General features: G+C 60.9%; 1 protein-coding gene across 1 annotated transcript in view; it reads right to left on the minus strand.

Moving 5' to 3' along the window:
* Positions 1–16,254, minus strand: part of PLXND1 (plexin D1) — a gene marked incomplete at its 5' end in the record, with an annotated part of 48,521 nt that extends 32,267 nt beyond the window's left edge. Inside the window, one exon of the mRNA XM_040247266.1 lies at positions 14,989–16,254. Coding sequence (XP_040103200.1) covers positions 14,989–16,254 — 1,266 coding nt within the window. The remainder of the gene's footprint in view (positions 1–14,988) is intronic.
* Position 16,255: the final 1 nt, after the last annotated feature.

Raw genomic sequence — 16,255 nt, forward strand, 5'->3', positions numbered from 1 at the left:
AAATGTACCACAGGCCACGTTTGCTGGGAACTGACCCTGCACCAGGCCTGTGGTTTGCTGAATCCTGGCCCCGCTCTGAGATCCCATGTCACAGATGGGGTAACTGAGGCTCAGCGGGGACGTGGCCCACTCCAGGTCACCGGCTGTGACGTCAGGCCACCAGGACTAAAGCGGGCAGGACTGGCTTTATGGCACGGCTTCAGAGAGAAGCTTTCCTCCCTTATCTGTGCTTTCCTGCATGCTGAAGCCACCAATGATGTGCCCACATGGGTTTTGTACACAATCTCGGCTAGTGTTCAAAAGCAAACCATAAATACCAGGTCCTTCATTCTTGGAAAAATAAACGCAGCTGAGCCCTGAGCCCAGAGATGGGGTGGGGCTGGGGAGGGCCCCGGGGCCACAACCCACCACGGGGTGACCTTCCACAGGAGAGTTAGGGGCGACCTGAGCAAGTCACGTCACTCCCCTGAGCCTCGGTTTACCAAGCTTTGAAGTGGGTGCATCTGGAACTTCCCGGGTAAGTTCAGTGGTTGAGAATCTGCCTGCCAATGCAGGTGACGCAGATTCGATCCCTAGACTGGGAAGACCCCGGACACTTCGGAGCAACGGAGCCCATGCGACCCAACTACTGAACTTGTTTGTGGTCTAGAGCCTGTGCTCTGCAACAAGAGAAACCACCTCAACGCAAAGCCCCAGCACCGCAACGGGTTTCAGAAAGCCCGCGTGCAGCAATGAAGACCCAGCACAGCCAAAACTAAATATATAAACAACTTCTTAAAAATCTCAAAAAAACCCAACACTGGTGCATCTCCAGTGCCTCCCTCACAGGCATGCGGATCAGACAGTTCACTGCGGAGCGCCAGCATGCAGCGTGGCCCACGGTAAATGCCCTGGAAGTGTGAACTGACACCACTGCTGTTTCAGACGTGATGGTCCCCGACATGACTGTTAACCAAGTGGAATTTAGGGGGAAATCATGCCTGCCTCAGAAGCTTTCTCACCTGGACCCCCGGGACCACCTCAAGACAGCCGTCTTCCCATAAAGGAGGCTCTCCTGGCTGGCCCCTGCTTTCTGGGCTGACTCTGTCCTCAACATTTCCCCCGGAACAGAGGTGCCGAGCGAGCCCTGTAAAGGTGCGGAGCACTCCTCTGCAGAGAGGTCTCAAACCATCCCTCTCTGATGGTTGACGCGATACTGAGAATAAGCCTCACATCCTAAACCTCCCTCACACCCCTCCCAGGGGCCTGAGGAGCCGGGGCCCGTCCCTTACCCTCCCCCCGCCACTCCAGCCACGGGCCTTGTCTCTGCCCCTCAGTCCAAGCTGGGTCCTGCCCCAGGGCCTTTGCACATGTCAGTCCCTCTGCCTCGGATGCCGCCGCCCAGACTGTCATCACTTTTCGCTCCTCATCTTCCAGCTTCGGACCTACCCTATCTGACTCATCCTCTGTGTTCATCGCGCGGTCTGAGTTGGGGGACAGCCCTGGAAGGCGGCTGCCTGCTCCTCTTCCCAGGGCCCACTACCCTTCCCGGGGCAGCAGGGAAGAGGTAAGGCAGCGAACAGCCAAGAGAGCGGGCACCTGGGCCCCAGACCTTCATGAGGACGCCTTCCCCAGGGATTGCGTAACTTCTCTTTCCTGGATATGGATGATGGGCGTCATTAAATAATACGTTGTTCTAAAATTAACATTGCAAACCCTGGCCCAGGGGACGCAAGCTTCCTCCCTGCATTCTGGGGGCGGCGGGGGGGCGGGCAGGAAGGGCCACCTGGGAGGCCCGGGGGACACCTTTGGGGTTTTCCGCGATGTGGGTCCCCGGTCCAGCAGGGTGGGGGTTCCTGGGAACCGCATGGACCAGGGTGATTTGCGGGCCGGGGCGGCAGAGAGGGCCAGGCGGGGCAGCCTGGGAATCTGACTGGCCTGCCTGCCCCGAAGTGCAGAGCCATTAATTCTGCACCGGAGGAATTCTCTAAAAAGCCTTTCCTCCGACTTTTTTTTTTTCCTTATCCTAAAAATAAAATTAAAAAAAAAAGTTTAAAGGAGAAGTCACCCATTGGCTGCTCACTGCGCGATCTGTGATCTGAGGGGGAGGCTGGCTCCCCGGCCGCCAGGGGAAATCATAAGGCTTCAACTGCCTCGAAAACGGAAGCTGGACACGCACGTCCAGTGGGCAGGCAAGCAAGGCCTCTGCGCTTGGGGGGATGCGGCCCGGGAAAGGGGGTCAGCGGGCTCCGGGGACCTGGCGGCTGGCCGTCCCAAGTGTGGCCTCAGCCGAACTCAGTCTCCAAGGGGCGGCAGTCAGCTCCAAGGTCCAAAATACCGCCTGCCCTGACCCTGTGACATGGCCTGAAATTCCTCCGTCAGCACCGGCCCGCCTTCAAGTCTCACTCGGCCTTGCTCTTTCACAACACCAATTCCCCGGGTGCAGGGGGAGGGCTGGGCGCCCACAGCGGCCTCCTCCAACCCACGGGGGCCACCTTCCCAGCACAGGACTGGCCAGCCCCTCCCTGGCTCCTGGCCGCCCCAGGTCAAGCTGGCACTCAAGGCCTGGGTGAGCTGGCTCCTGCCGGCGGCTCCGGCCTGGAGTCTCACTTTTCTCTCTGCCTCGCCCCTGGCTCCCGCCACACTAGTCTCTGCCCTTTCTCAAATGCGGCCACGCTTTCCTCCCAGGGCAGCTGAACCTTCATAACGCTGTTCCTTCAGCAACGAACACCCTTCCCAAACCTCTGAGCCCCTCAGACTCCCCCTTGGCCCTCTAGTCCCCCTCGTCCTGACCCTTGCTGCTCCCTTTGCTAGGCGTGCCCAGGCAGCAAGCTTTCAGCCCGCCTTCAAGATGCAGCTCCAAAAAAAAAAAAACCAACCACCTCTCTCCTCCTCTGTGCTGCTCACCACTTTGATTCCTCCATGAGCTCCTTTAGGGAGGAGACTGTGCTCCGGGTTTAACTAAAAAAAGGAAACTAGTTTTGACTAAAGTGTGAATGACTGTATTCAGCTGCTTCTTTGCCAAGCAGAAATACTGAAAACAACACCGCCCATGCTGGGTGCTGTTGAACTGAAGGAAAAACACGAGTCAACTGTATGTCGATGGTGTGTGTGACAACACAGGTCTTCGGGGCCAGGCAGCACCTTGCTGCTACTTCTGGTTCCTCTGAGAACCTCAGTTTATCCCTCTCGAAAATGGGATGAGCGGCAGGCGGCTGCTGGCCTCAGCTCTTTTCCAGGAGAGTAGAACACTCCCTCCCTTCCCAGGCTGGCTGGCTGCCTCCCGGGGCCAAAGCTCAGCTCTGCCCACTCTCACATTAGAGCACTGACATATTGATTTCACTACCAACTGTAATTGTGTTGACTTCTCCCCAGGAAGCCAGTGGAACAAGAGCATCCAGAGCCTGCTTCTCAGGCCTCCTGCCTCCTGCCTGCAGACCCCACCAAACCTCAGCCCCACGGCAGGTGGCTCCAAGGAGGATGAGGCGTCAACAGCCGACTACAAACCCCAGCGGTTCCACCCCCGGTGTAGACGACACCGGCTGTGGGGCCTCTGTGTCTGGGAAACGGGGGGTACCTTCCTGCCTCGAGGTTTCTGATTGCTATCGAACCCTGATCCCGGGAAGGTGAGGTTTCACTGCCGAGGAGCTGAAAGAACACGATCACTGTGGGGCGTGAAGAGCAGGCAGCAGGGGGGCCTGCGCTCATCACAGGGGGCTGGGGGCTGGACCGAGACCCTCCCCAACTCTGACACAGCAGCCAGAAGGAGGCTTCACAACTGCAAAGCACCATATGCAACGTGCGTCGTTGCTTCAGTTGTGTCCGACTCAGTGTGACCTCATGGGCTGTAGCCCCCCAGGCTCCTCTGTCCATGGGATTCTCCAGGCAAGAACACTGGAGTGGGTTGCCATGCCCTCCTCCATGGGATCATCGCAATCCAGGGATCAAACCTGCGTCTCTTATGTCTCCTGCATTGGCAGGCGGGTTCTTTACCACTAGCACCCAAGGGAAGGGTATGCAGGAACTATCTGTACTGTCTCTATATAAACCTAAAGTTATTCCAAACTAAAAAGTTGTTTAAGAAAAAAAAAAAAGATGGGACATCCTTGGGGGTCCACTGGATCCGAACCCACCTTGCAATGCAGAGGACGCAGGTTCGATCCCTGGTGAGGGAAGATACCATATGCTGCAGAGCAGCTAAGCCCACACACTGCAACTACTGAGTCTAAGTACCACACTACAGAGTCTGTGTGTCGCAACAAAAAAATCCCACATGAAGCAAGAAAGAGCCCATATGCTGAGACTAAGACTGGATGCAGATGAATAAGTAAATCAGTTTTTTTTTTTTTTAAAAGAGGGACCTTCCTGGTGCAGGCGGCACGAGTTCAGTCCCTCATCAGGGAACTAAAATCCCATGTGCCCAGCTGCGTGGCCATCAGAAAACAAATGAAAAAATGCAAAGCAGGTGGTGCCCCTCCCACAGCTCTACAGCCCTCAGTGGCTCCCCAGTGCCCTCAACAGAAACCCAAACTTTGCTCCCAGGCATTCAAGGCCCTGGTGCACCTGGCCTGCCCCCCTGTGGCTCCCCTGAGCCCCTGTCCCCGCGGCTCCTTCTCCCTCAGTGTGGACAGGAGACGAGGGCCTGGGAGGGTGCCCCAAGGACAAGACTGGAGAAGCAGGCGCCAGCAGGGCCCAGCAGGGTAGCAGTGGAGGTCCAGTACTCTCGCCGGGAGAAGTCCATGGACAGAGGACCTTGGAGGGCTACAATCTGCAGACACACACACACACACACACACATACACACAGACACACAGACACAGACACACACACACACACACCGACACACACACACACACACTGACACACACACACACACCCCCTCAAAAGGCAGGCCTAAAAACAGGGCACGCACTGAACGCTGCTTCCTGCAGAGCTCAGCTGAGCAACATCTCTCCCAAGCTTCCTCCGAAGCTCTGCGGTTAAAGGGGAAGGTCCCTGAGGCCTCCGAGGGCACCGGTCGGCTCCAGGTTTGAAGCCACCCCTGTGACCCTCAAACCCAAACTCCTCCCAGCCACGTCAGCCTGAGAGGCCTCCTGGGACACAACCCCATTGAGTGACCCTCCATAGAGGGTAAACTGAGGCATGGAAAACCTGGGCTACTGTGTGCAGGCCCTGGGAGGGGGCAGGACAGACCCAGCTCTGGGGGGGGGTGGCTGGGGGGGCTCTGGCAACAGCCCCCACACCAAGGAGGAGGCTGCCTGCCGCCAAGAGAGGAAATACCAGCACCTCCCCGTTGGCAGTCAAGATGCTCACTTCCTGGGGCGGGGGACGTGCAGGGCAGGGTGGGAAAGAACAGCCAACCAGGCCAGAGGACAAGTCAGTCAGGAGGCCTGGCTCTGAGCCCGGGAAGAAAGCTGGGGAAACTGAGGCACGGAGTGGGCAGAGGCTCCCTTAGGACACGCGGTGCGGTTATCCTGACCTGGCCTGAATCAGGCAGGAAAAACCGGCCAGTGACAATGGGCACAGCAGCTTGCACGCACCCTTCCAAGCTTCCGCGAGGCTCGCCTCGGTCTCCCGACCCCTTGACCTCTGGAGCAGGTGGGTCGCCCAGCGCCAAGGGCTGTGCGGACCAGCCAGCCGGGCTGCCCTGAGCACCACATGTCCACCCACCCACAACGGGCACCCTTGACCTGCCAGTCTGAAGAGACGGCCCCAGGCTGGGCTCAGAGGCTGGGCCACACTGCTGACCCGCCACGTGCAGGCGCTAAGCACACTCTCCCGGCGTGTTCCCATTTAACAGGCAGAGAAACTGAGGCTCCTGAAGTGCCAAGTTTCTCAATTCCCTGTGGGCTGCCCCACCCTCACTGAGCCTCCAAGTCCTCATCTGTGAAATGGGAATAGGCCCTGCACCCGCCACAGAGGCTCAGCTCACAGCAGCCCCCAATCCTGGGCGGGGCTACAACGTTCCCAGTTAGTTCTGCAGGCCACCAGGCAGAGACCAGGATGCTCGAGGACAGGAGGGCCCCCCCAGGAGCAGCTGCTCCCCCGCTCCCCAAAGTCGAGCATCGGAGGCTGGACCATCCGTGCCGCTCTCACCCGGGGCCTGCCTGGGAACTGCCGCCGCGGCCGCTGACTCAAGCAGCCCTTGTTTTGTTAGCTGAACGCGGCCCCCTGGACACCCAGCTCCCCCTTCTTGAAGCTGTTTCTCATTCCGGCCCAGCCTGGCCGCGTTTCCAGCCCTCCCCCCGGGTCCCAGAGGAGCCCAGGACGGGATGGGCAGCCAGGATTCAGGCCAAGGTGGCGGGGGCGGGGGCGGGGGCTTGCACGGTTTGGGCGGCGGGTGGATGGTTCACCAGTGGGGGCGGGGCAGCTCCTCGCCCTGGGGGGACGGGTTTGGGTCCCCACTCCTTCCCCTGAAGGGACGAGGGCCAGGAGGAGCTGGGAGCAGCTGTCTCTCTTGGGGACGCTGGGCCCTCCTCCTCCAGGGGCTGAGGGGGCCTGGAGGCTGGAACTCACACCCTCCTCCCCATCCTCTGGGGTGCTGGCCTGGGTCCCAGAGTCATCTTACAACGGCTTGTGACCGCAGCCCAGGGCAGTTGGGCGGGGGGGCCCTGAGCAAACATCTCTGGGCTGGGTCCCATGTGCTGGAGACACGGAGACATGGCTCTTCTCTCTAGCTGCCAGCATCTCAGTCCAGGGGCCGACCCTCAACGGAGAAGGGACAGCTTTACAACTACAGCAACGCAGTAGCACCGGTAACACAAGAAAAAGCAGAGATGGTTTCCCGTGTGCAGAGACCTCTGTCCAGAGAACCTCATGGAACCCTCACCAGATCCTCACTTGCTACTGCTACTTTACAGAAAAGGAAGCTGAGGCACAGAGAGGTCAAGTGACTTGCCCTGGGTCACACAGCCTGAAGAGCCGGACGTGAGCCTCACACCTAGGCAGGCTGGCTCTGGAACCCCACAGTCCCGCCAGCCCCCTGCTCTGTTGCGGACCACCAACAGCTGCTGGGAATTTGGTTGCTTGGAGCTGGAAAGGCCCTGGGTTGTGAGCTGGGGAAACTGGGGCCCATCAAGGAGATGACCACCTCCAGAGGCTCCACCGCCTCCATCACAGACAGTGGAGGGCTCTGAGAGGGGCTGGGGGCGGAGGTAAGCGCCGATGGTGGCTGAGTTCCGTTACTGGCCCGGCCTCCGCTTCAAGGCCTCTGCCCACGGCCCGCTCCCTCATTATTTACCGATCAGAGCAGAAAGCGCTCCGTGATTAACGCCCCACCGGGGCCTCGTGGGGCCTCGTAATGGAGCTGCGAGCTTCCTCCCTCCCCCAGCGCATGATTTATTGAATTTCAGGGTGACGGATGGTGGATGGGGCGGGGCGGGGCGAGCCTTGCTGGCCCGGCCAATCGCAGGGGCACTGGCATCACACCGGGACCCAGGGCTGCAGGAGAGAGTGGGTGGCCTGGGGTCCTTCCAGGTGGCCTGCTGGGCTCAGCCCTGGCCCAACACGGGCTTTGGAGAGAAGGGAAACGGCCGAGCTCTGGGGACAGCCGGGATCCACATCCACGCGGCCAGCGCTAGGAGCCTTCCCGGGCCTGTGCCCACGCGGGGACCAGCTGGTTTCCATGGCGACCCCCACGCCACTGGCAGAGCCAGTGGGCCCTCGGGAGTCACCTGGTCCAGCCCCAGTGGGGGCTCCAGCCAGCTCCAGGCAGGACTGATGCAGGCCAGGCAGCACTGGGTCTGCTCCAGAGCCATACCGCCCGTCTCACTCTTTCCCCAAGGCCTTGCTGGCTCCCCGCAGCCCACAGGACAGCGTCCAGACCCTTGGCCTGCACCCCAGGCCTCACTTCTCAGCTTCATCTCTGCCAGCTACCCAAGCCGTGTTGTGCTGCATCTCTGGACCTCTGCCCTAGCCGTGCCCTCTGCCTGGAAGGCATCCCCCAGCCCTATCCGTCAAAGGCTTTGCTGCAATACCCCCTCCTCCAGGAAGCCCTCCCTGACTGCCTCAGAGGAGGCTGGTCAGCGTGCATCTCTGGCTTGGGTGTTCTACCTCCTGTCTTGATCTCCTGCCAGACCATCTGGGGGCTCCTGGAGGACAGAGGCAGGGGCTGATCCATCTCTTTTGAGGGGCTGCTGGGTAACAGAACTGAGCCCCCCTCCCTGCCACACTCCAGGGCACCCTCCACCAGGAGCACAGACAGGCAGGGCATGTTGCCTGGGAGGTTTGGGCTCTGGTGGGCGAAGTTGGAGACGGCTGTCATCATGGGGTCAGGAGCCCCACACCCAGGAGACCTGGTCCTAGCCTGGGACCATGCTGGGCACGGGAGTTCTCGCCACAGCTCCAGCAGAGGAAGGACGTCCCTGGGTCTCAGGTCCTTCACCTTCAAGAGGGACCCACCCACCCCTTCCCACCGTGACCTTGAGGGCCTCTGCGGCTCACACCCATCAGGTCAGCATTTTCAGAGCAAACAAGAAGGGAAGGTGATGAGCGTGGACTCCGAAGCCTAACACCTGCTCCACCGCTATGTGACCTCAGGCAAGTCACTTTCCCTCTCTGGGCCTCTATTTTCCCTTTCTGTAGCCTGGGGGTAATCCTAACCCCATTCTGTTTCTGGCAGGGTTAAAAGATACACACCGCATGCAATTTCGCAAAGTGCCCAACAGAAAATAAGTTCCCAGGAAGCAACAATAATAGGATAATAACGATGCTGCTGCTGACGGAGGTTCTGGCGGCACAGTGAGGGCTTTCTGGCCACCCCGCAGCCCAGTTCAGACTGGGAAACTGAGGCCCAGAAAGGGGAAGGGATCCCTCAGGCTCCTCTTCTGTACACACTGCATCTGCTCTCTACCATCCGGCAACCAGAACCCAGAACCCGGCCTGCTTCCTTCATCTCCATGAAATCCACCAGCAGCAGCCGTGGGCAAATCAGACTCCTGTAGAGGGAGATTCTGCAGGGCCCGAGCCATGCACGGCCTCCACTGGACTCTAGGCAGCCCTGTTCTCGTTGATGGCCGAGCCCACTTTACAGATGGGGAAATACAGGCCAGGAGGAGGAGAGTGACTAGCTGGAGGCCACAGGGAGGAGGTGCAGAGGCAGGATTTGCATCCAGGGAGTCGGCACCAGGGTCCAGCACCGATCTGTCCACGGCTCTGGGCATGGCAGGGGCAGTGACGTACCCTCCACCTTCCTAGTGAACTCCGGACCCTGAAGCACTGCCCTGCCCCAGAACACAGCACCATCCGGGGCTGCGGTCAGGGCGGAAAGCAGCTGTCAAGTCACTCAAACCGACCACACCTCTCACGCACCCAAAGGGCCAGGGCTAACAATCCCCTTCTCAGAGATGAGTGTTACCAGGCACCTTCCCTGATGCCCTGACTTCCCCAGGAGACCTGATCAGCAACCCCCAGCCCCCAACTTGTGGCCTGGCCTCTGCAAACATCCTCGCCAGCCTCACGCTGCTCAAGAACTGAGTCACTGCTGTGGTGGCTCCTGGCTTCCATCTGGGGCCAGCTGGGAGGTGCTGTCACAGAGGGCGTTTCATGTCAATACAGAGGCCCTCCCAAATTTCCCTGGGGTGTGGGGGTAACTGCAGACCCCCAGCTGAGAGCCCACAGCTAACACAGGAGGACATCCACCGCAGACTCCAGAGCCAGCCAGCCAGCCAGTCTGCAGACCCTACTCTGTTAACCAGCTGTATGAGACCCTGGGCCTCAGTTTTCCCATCTGTAAAGTGGGGATAACAGCACTCCCTGCCTCACAGGCTGGGGGCGGGGGCTGTGAGAGCAAACACACTGGTGCCTCTGAAGGGCCCGCAGACCTTTCTTCTCAGAACCGGGAACACAGCCGTGGTTCCTATTCAGCCCCAAAGAGCCATCCACACACCCCTCAGGCCCACCAGACACGCAGCGCCTGCACCACGAATAGCAGTGGTGATGCCAGGCCTGGTTTATTTTGGGGTGTGCCTCCCACTAGGGAGCTTGGGCTGGGGGGCACCCGACACTCCCCTCTCTCCCCACCACCCCACACCCCGCTCACCCGCAGGGCCTGGTTTGGCCCATCTCCTCCCACCTCTGAGTGCTCCCTGCCCCAGTGGCTATTCCACACACTGAGCACACTTTTCCCAGAGGTATTTCTCTTCTCCTGGTACCAGTACCTCCACCTGCCATGGCCTATGTGCTTCATATGAGCTTTCAGTTCAGGAGGAGACATTGTTCCATTTGACTAGGAGAACGCATGGAGCCCAGAGAAGGTAAATGACTTACCCTGGGTCACACAGCTTACAGGCAGGAGGAAGACGACTCACCATCAGCTTTACCTTAGTGTACCTGGCGGTCAAGACTGATGACGTGCCCTGGGCAGAGAGGTATGGTAACCATCTCCTGGCCGAGGAACCTGTCTGTCTCTCTAGGCTAGAAGGTCATTCTGCCAACCCTGCTGGAACCCCCAACCTAAGTCCCATCCGGTGTCTCTGCTCATACCCTTGACTACAGGGAGCTCACTCCCAGCCTCCAGCCCAACTCCAAATGGAAAGCCATCTTGCAAGCTTATCTCCCTCCACCTCCACCCTGTATTTCAGCCCCTAAATCGGTTCAGAAAACGCCTTCTTGACAACGGGCACCCACCCACTGCATGCCAGTTTAAAACTGCCTGAGCATTTTTTTCCACCTTTACTATAAAAAGACACCTTGAAAATGCAACATTGACATTTCCCTGTTGGTTTTCTTTTTGATTTAAAAACACGAACTTTCGGTCATTCAAAGGTTGAAGGGAAAGATCCAGGGAAGGGAGCTGGACTCAGCCTGCCCTCGCCGTGCTGGGCGGCTCTGTGCCTCAGTTTCCCCAATGACAGCACGAGGCCACCTCCTGTCCCACTTTCAAACCGCATTCACGAAGTGAGGGAAGGGATCCGATCTACACGCAATGCAGGCTCATTCCCTCCCTCACTTTCTCAGAATAGTCCAAAGACCCAAATACGCCCAAAACAATCAGTGACAAAGCTGAGGGCCTCTGAAGCCTGGGGGCCAAGGTTCCCTACCTCTTCGTTGTCTTCAAGGTGGCAGGCAAGGGGCAGAGCCTGCCAGGAGAGGAGCTGGAATGTCCAAGGCCACCCTGACCGGGGCTCTGGAGTTCCAGGCCCCAAAGGAGAGAGCATGAGGGTCGGGTATCCACAGGTGTGGAGGAGCCACCTGGCTTGGGGGTCAGACATCCCTGGAGAGGAGATGGGAGACCAGGGTCCTGGCCCCCGTGGTCAGTCCCACCGAGGCCCCCTGCTGCTGCGGCGGTCAGGCCCCAGGGGGTTGGGAGGGAGACGGACTCTAGGCCCCTGGTACTCACCCCCGCCCCCGACCGAACTCACTGTCTCCCCAAGAGGCACCTGTCTCAGCCCCTACCCTGCTTTCCACCCCAGCGCCGGGCTGGACGGGGCCGCTCCCTCCTCCATCCTGTCTGTCCCCACCTTCGGGGCATTCGAACGCGTCCAGAGCCCCCTGCTTCCCTCCATGCGCTCAGATCAGGCCCGCCAGGCCGCTCACACCCGTCCCCCAGGAACGAGGCCCAGCTGGCTGCCCCCACGGCTGCCCCAGCGTCCGCCACAGGGCCCAGCACGCAGTAGGTGCTTAAGAAATACGTGCAAATACAGGAGGAACCCACTTGCCTGCAAGATGGCACCAGCCTCCTTCCTTCTCACCCTGCTTCTCCTCTGTCCTTCTCAACTAGCAACTTTCTAAACTAGCTCTGCTAAACATAACCCCAGTAACTGCAAGCACCTGTGCCCAGCATGCTGCTAGGGGCCTCACCTGTGGCATCTTATCTAATCCCACCGCAGTCCTGGAAGGGTGGTACTTTTGTTATCGCTCCCATTCTACAGATGGGGAAACTGAGATGCTCCTTCAGATCGGATGCTCTGGCTGAAGCCCTTAGAGTCCCCCACCCCCCACCTCGTGTCCCCAGGACACAGCCGCGCCGAGGGCAGGCCCGCCTACCCCCCAACCCAGCTCACACTTCCCGATCCCCGCCCCAGCACACTGTTCACCTTGTACCGCCCCAGCCCGCCTTGCCACTCCAGGCCCCTGGTCCTGTGACCCTTGACCTGGACCCCTTCCTTCTTCTCCTACCATCTTCATGAGCCCAACTCCTGTTTGCCCACCCACCTGCGCTTTGACACCACCCTCCTCGGAGGCCTGGAGGCCCCTCTGTGCTCCCCCATCACAGCACCCACGCCCTGGCCACGTGTCCGGGCCTCCGATCGCCTAGCACAGTCCACGAGAGCAGACGGTGAGGGAGCCTCGACTGGGCCCCAGCAACACCACAGGGACTTAGGCAATGTTTCCTGGGTCTTCAGGGTTGCAGAATAAGCCAGGAGAGGTCACTGATTGATGTCCAGGACTAAGCTCAGACGTGCTACTAACACCCCAGGCACCCGTTGTGTGCTGGATACTGAAAATTAACTCATTTGGTCCTTATCAATCCTTAGAGACGAGGGTTGACGGTTGGATGGCATCACTGACTCAATGGACATGAGTTTAAGCAAGCTCCGGGAGTTGGTGATGGACAGGGAGGCCTGGCATGCTGCAGTCCATGGGGTCGCAGAGAGTCAGACATGACTGAGCGACTAAACTGAATTGAACTGAACTGAATCCTTAGTGATCTAAGGTCCCCACTTTACAGAGGAGGCAACTAAGCCTCAGAGAGATTAAGCCACTTGTCGAGTTCACACAGCTAGGAAGCAGCAAGAGCAGGATTTAACCCAGCGTGTGAAGTCCACATCCTTAGCTTGTAACAGGGGAGCAGGCAAGAAGAAAAACCACTGCCCTTCCCACTGCTGCCTGCCCCCCGGGGCTAGAGGTCTGGACCGGGGACCCTGCACACATCTGGGAGCAGCCCTGGCCTGTGCCCACAGCTGGGTACAGGGAAGGGAGTGGGGTGTGGAGGATGCAGGGAGAGTGCCAGGCAGGGCCAGGAATCGGCCCCACTCTGGGGTGGCAAGGAGGCACTGGGCCACTCTATCCCTGGGGCGGTGTCCCTGCAGAGGCCCTGCCCCCCAGGAAAGGGAAGCCCCAGCCCCCTTCAGCAGAGTGACTCACGGCAGCAGGCCAGGCCAGGCTGGGGACGAGGGACCGTGGGAACCAGGGCGGCTCCTACTGGAGGGGGAAGGGAGGCTGCGGCCTGAGGAATCCCACAGATGGCCTCACACCGTGGGCCCGGAAGGCCGCGCAGGCCTGGAAAGGCCTTTCCAACGGGGTCTCCCCTCCAGGGATCAGGGAGACTCCCCATTCCCCTCCTGCAGCTCTGAGACCCACCCTGGACACAAAGCTTGTGTCCCACAGCCCGGCGGAGCTTGAGGGTTTCGGGGAGGGGAAGAGTGGATGTCCCAAGCACGGCGCCGGGCGGCTGCTGGCTCCCGGTCCGCCCACCCTGCTCACCCACGGTGACCTTCACTTTCAGGGCAGCTGGCCAGCCGAGTGGTGGGCACTGGTGGGGGCCAGGGCGGGGGCCAGCCCAGCTGCAGCGAAGGAATCTGTGTTTTCCCAAAGCTCCAGTGTTGGGCACACCCACAGGGGGAATAATTCATCTCGTGACCAGCTTGCTGACCAGCCCCAGGGAGGGCTCCTTCCCGTCCTCTTCAGGGAAGGCTGAGTTCTGCACTTGAAGAAGTCGAGGTTTCCGAGGGGAGCGTCCAGGGGTCCCCTGACTCAGCTGGGGATGGAGAAAGTAGAAAAGGCACGGGGGCCCACCTCTAGGGCCCCCCGAGGAAGGGACCCCTTGCTGGTTGGCTTCCTTGAGGACCACACAATTCCCTCCAGCGCCCTTGAGTCACATTCACCCCAGATCAACGCAGACATCGAACCCCCAGCCTGGACACCCCCTCGCCCCTGCCAAGCCCAGCCCCAGGTGCCTGGGCCGCCTCCCCTTCCGCTTCTGGGGTACCTGACCCTCCCCCTTCCCTCCAGCTCCCACTCAGGCGCTACACACACGATCCTGCTCGCCTCCCTCCCCTCCTGGAGCGGCAGCTCCCCACTCCAGCCACCCCGACTCCTCCTCAGACACTCACACTCTGAGCTCCAGGCCACACAGCCTGGACCCAGATCCTGCCTCTGCTCCTCCTGAGCTGTGTGATCTGCAGCAAGTTACTTAACCTCTCTGGGCCGCAGTTGCTTCATCCATAAAACCGGGATGGGAATAGAGCCTACTTGAGAGGACTACTGCTTGAACATAGAGTCACGCTCTTGGGATGTGCTTAGTAGGCAAAACCCCACGCCTGGTGCATGCTAAATTCTCAGTAAAGGTGCTGTTGCCAACCGGCAGCCTCCCTGGAGCACCAATGGGTTCCCAAATGCCAGGGTCCCTGTGCCGCCCACACTGGACTGCCTCCACTCCCGCGTCACCCAGCTCACTGACACATGGGTCTGGTGCACACACTCGTTCCTCTCCCCACCCCCCGCCAAGAGGGCCCTGGCACACACCTGCCACACCCATGCACACATCTGCCAGCTCCCAAAGGCGGCTATGAGAGGCCCACACAGCCAGCCCTGAACACACCTTGGGCAGACACAGCACTCATGCTGTGCCCTCAGCCCACTGCTACGACCCTCACTTGCACACCCAACTCTCTTCAGAACATGTCTTTCAGATACTTCTTTAGAAGATACACCCCTCTGGCTCTCGTCAGCGCACACCTGGGCACTCATCCACAACGGGATTGGCCCTGCACACCTAGACACGTGCACCTGTAAGGGAGCACTCCTGGGACTGCCCAACGGGCTCACACCATATTCAGGCCAGTGCCCCCCACCTCGGCTGACACCTGTATCCTCGGTCAACACCCGGGTCTCCGCAAAAGCACCTGGGGCGCAGAGTTCACACTTGGGTCCCCATCCACGCACATCTGGGTCGAGGTACGCTCACACGTGGGACCCGCTCAGCTGCACAACCTGCCCGGTTACCCGCACGCCCTCCCGCCGGCGCCCTGGGACGGTCCCCGAGCCCCGGCGGCCTGGGCGTCCTACCTGGATGTTGCGCTTGCGCTCGCAGGCCGGCCCAGTGCCCTGCACCACGCTGTCGAGCACGGCCACCACGTCGGGTGCAGGATCCACGAAGCAGGCGGTGCGCGCGGCGCGGATCGCGGCTTGCACGTCGGCGAAGCGGAAGGCGCAGAGCGCGGCGGGAGCCGCGCGGACCCCCGGGGACCCCTGCGGCCGCTCGAAGACCGCGAAGAGTAGCTCGCGCGTGGGGAAGACGGACACCATACGGCTGTAGAGGTCGCCGCGGCCCGCGCCACCCGCGCACTGCAAGCCCAGCTGGATGTAGGACTCCGTGAGCTTTTTGGCGTCGCCGCCGGCGCCGCGGGGCAGGCAGATGCGCGCCAGCAGGCTCCGCGCCTGGCTCTCCTTGTCGCCCGCGCGCGCCTCGCTGTTGAGCGCCAGGTACGCGTAGGTCTGCGCGCCGGGTCGCGGGTCGGGAGGGTGCAGGAAGGCGCGGACGAAGCCTAGCTTGTGCTGCTCCTTGGCGCCCTGCTTGATCTTGAGAATGTTGTCGTCGGAGGGGTTGAGGTCGAAGGTGAAGAGCTTGGCCAGGTCGCCGCGCGCGTCCAGGGAGCGGATGGCGATCTCGGGCGTGTTCTCGAAGCGGTGGTCCTCCAGGCTGCGGTTACGCGGGAAGAAGGCGCTGCCGTAGCCCGTGTACGTGGCGCCCACGAGCAGGCGGCTGCCCCCGGCGCCGGCCGCCGGTGGCAGGAGCAGCCCCACGGTGGACGCGTTGGGGTGGTTGGCCGCCACGTTCAGCATGCTGGGGAACACCGTGACGGGAGCGGCGGGCGGCGCGGCGGGCGGGAAGGGCACGGCCACCGCCGAGATGTTGCCCCGCCGCCGCAGCTGGCAGAAGCCCTGGTAGATGGAGCCGCACACGACCACCAGGCCCTGGCCCGGGTCCAGCTGCAGGATCTTGTTGTAGTTGTCGGTGAGGCGCCGCGGGTGCTCGCACGAGGCCTGCGGGAGCTGCGGGGCGTGACACAGCGGGCTGTCGGCCACCGGGCCCACGGCCGCCTCGGCTTCCAGGCTCAGGTTGGCGCCCGACAGCTGGTAGAGGCGGTTGACGGCCGCCAAGTACACGGTCCCCGCCGCGCCGTCCAGGGCGAAGTTGTTGGTGGGCGTGGGCGAGGGGAAGCGGCGCTGGATCTCCAGGGCGCCGATCCGCGCCGCCCCCAGGAGCAGCAGCAGCCACAGCAGCAGCGGCGGCGGCGGGCACTGCGGGGCCCGGAATGGCGGGCGCGGCGGC

This window comes from Oryx dammah, unplaced genomic scaffold (genome assembly GCF_014754425.2).
Source record: "Oryx dammah isolate SB20612 unplaced genomic scaffold, SCBI_Odam_1.1 HiC_scaffold_9, whole genome shotgun sequence".
NCBI classification, from domain to species: domain Eukaryota; kingdom Metazoa; phylum Chordata; class Mammalia; order Artiodactyla; family Bovidae; genus Oryx; species Oryx dammah.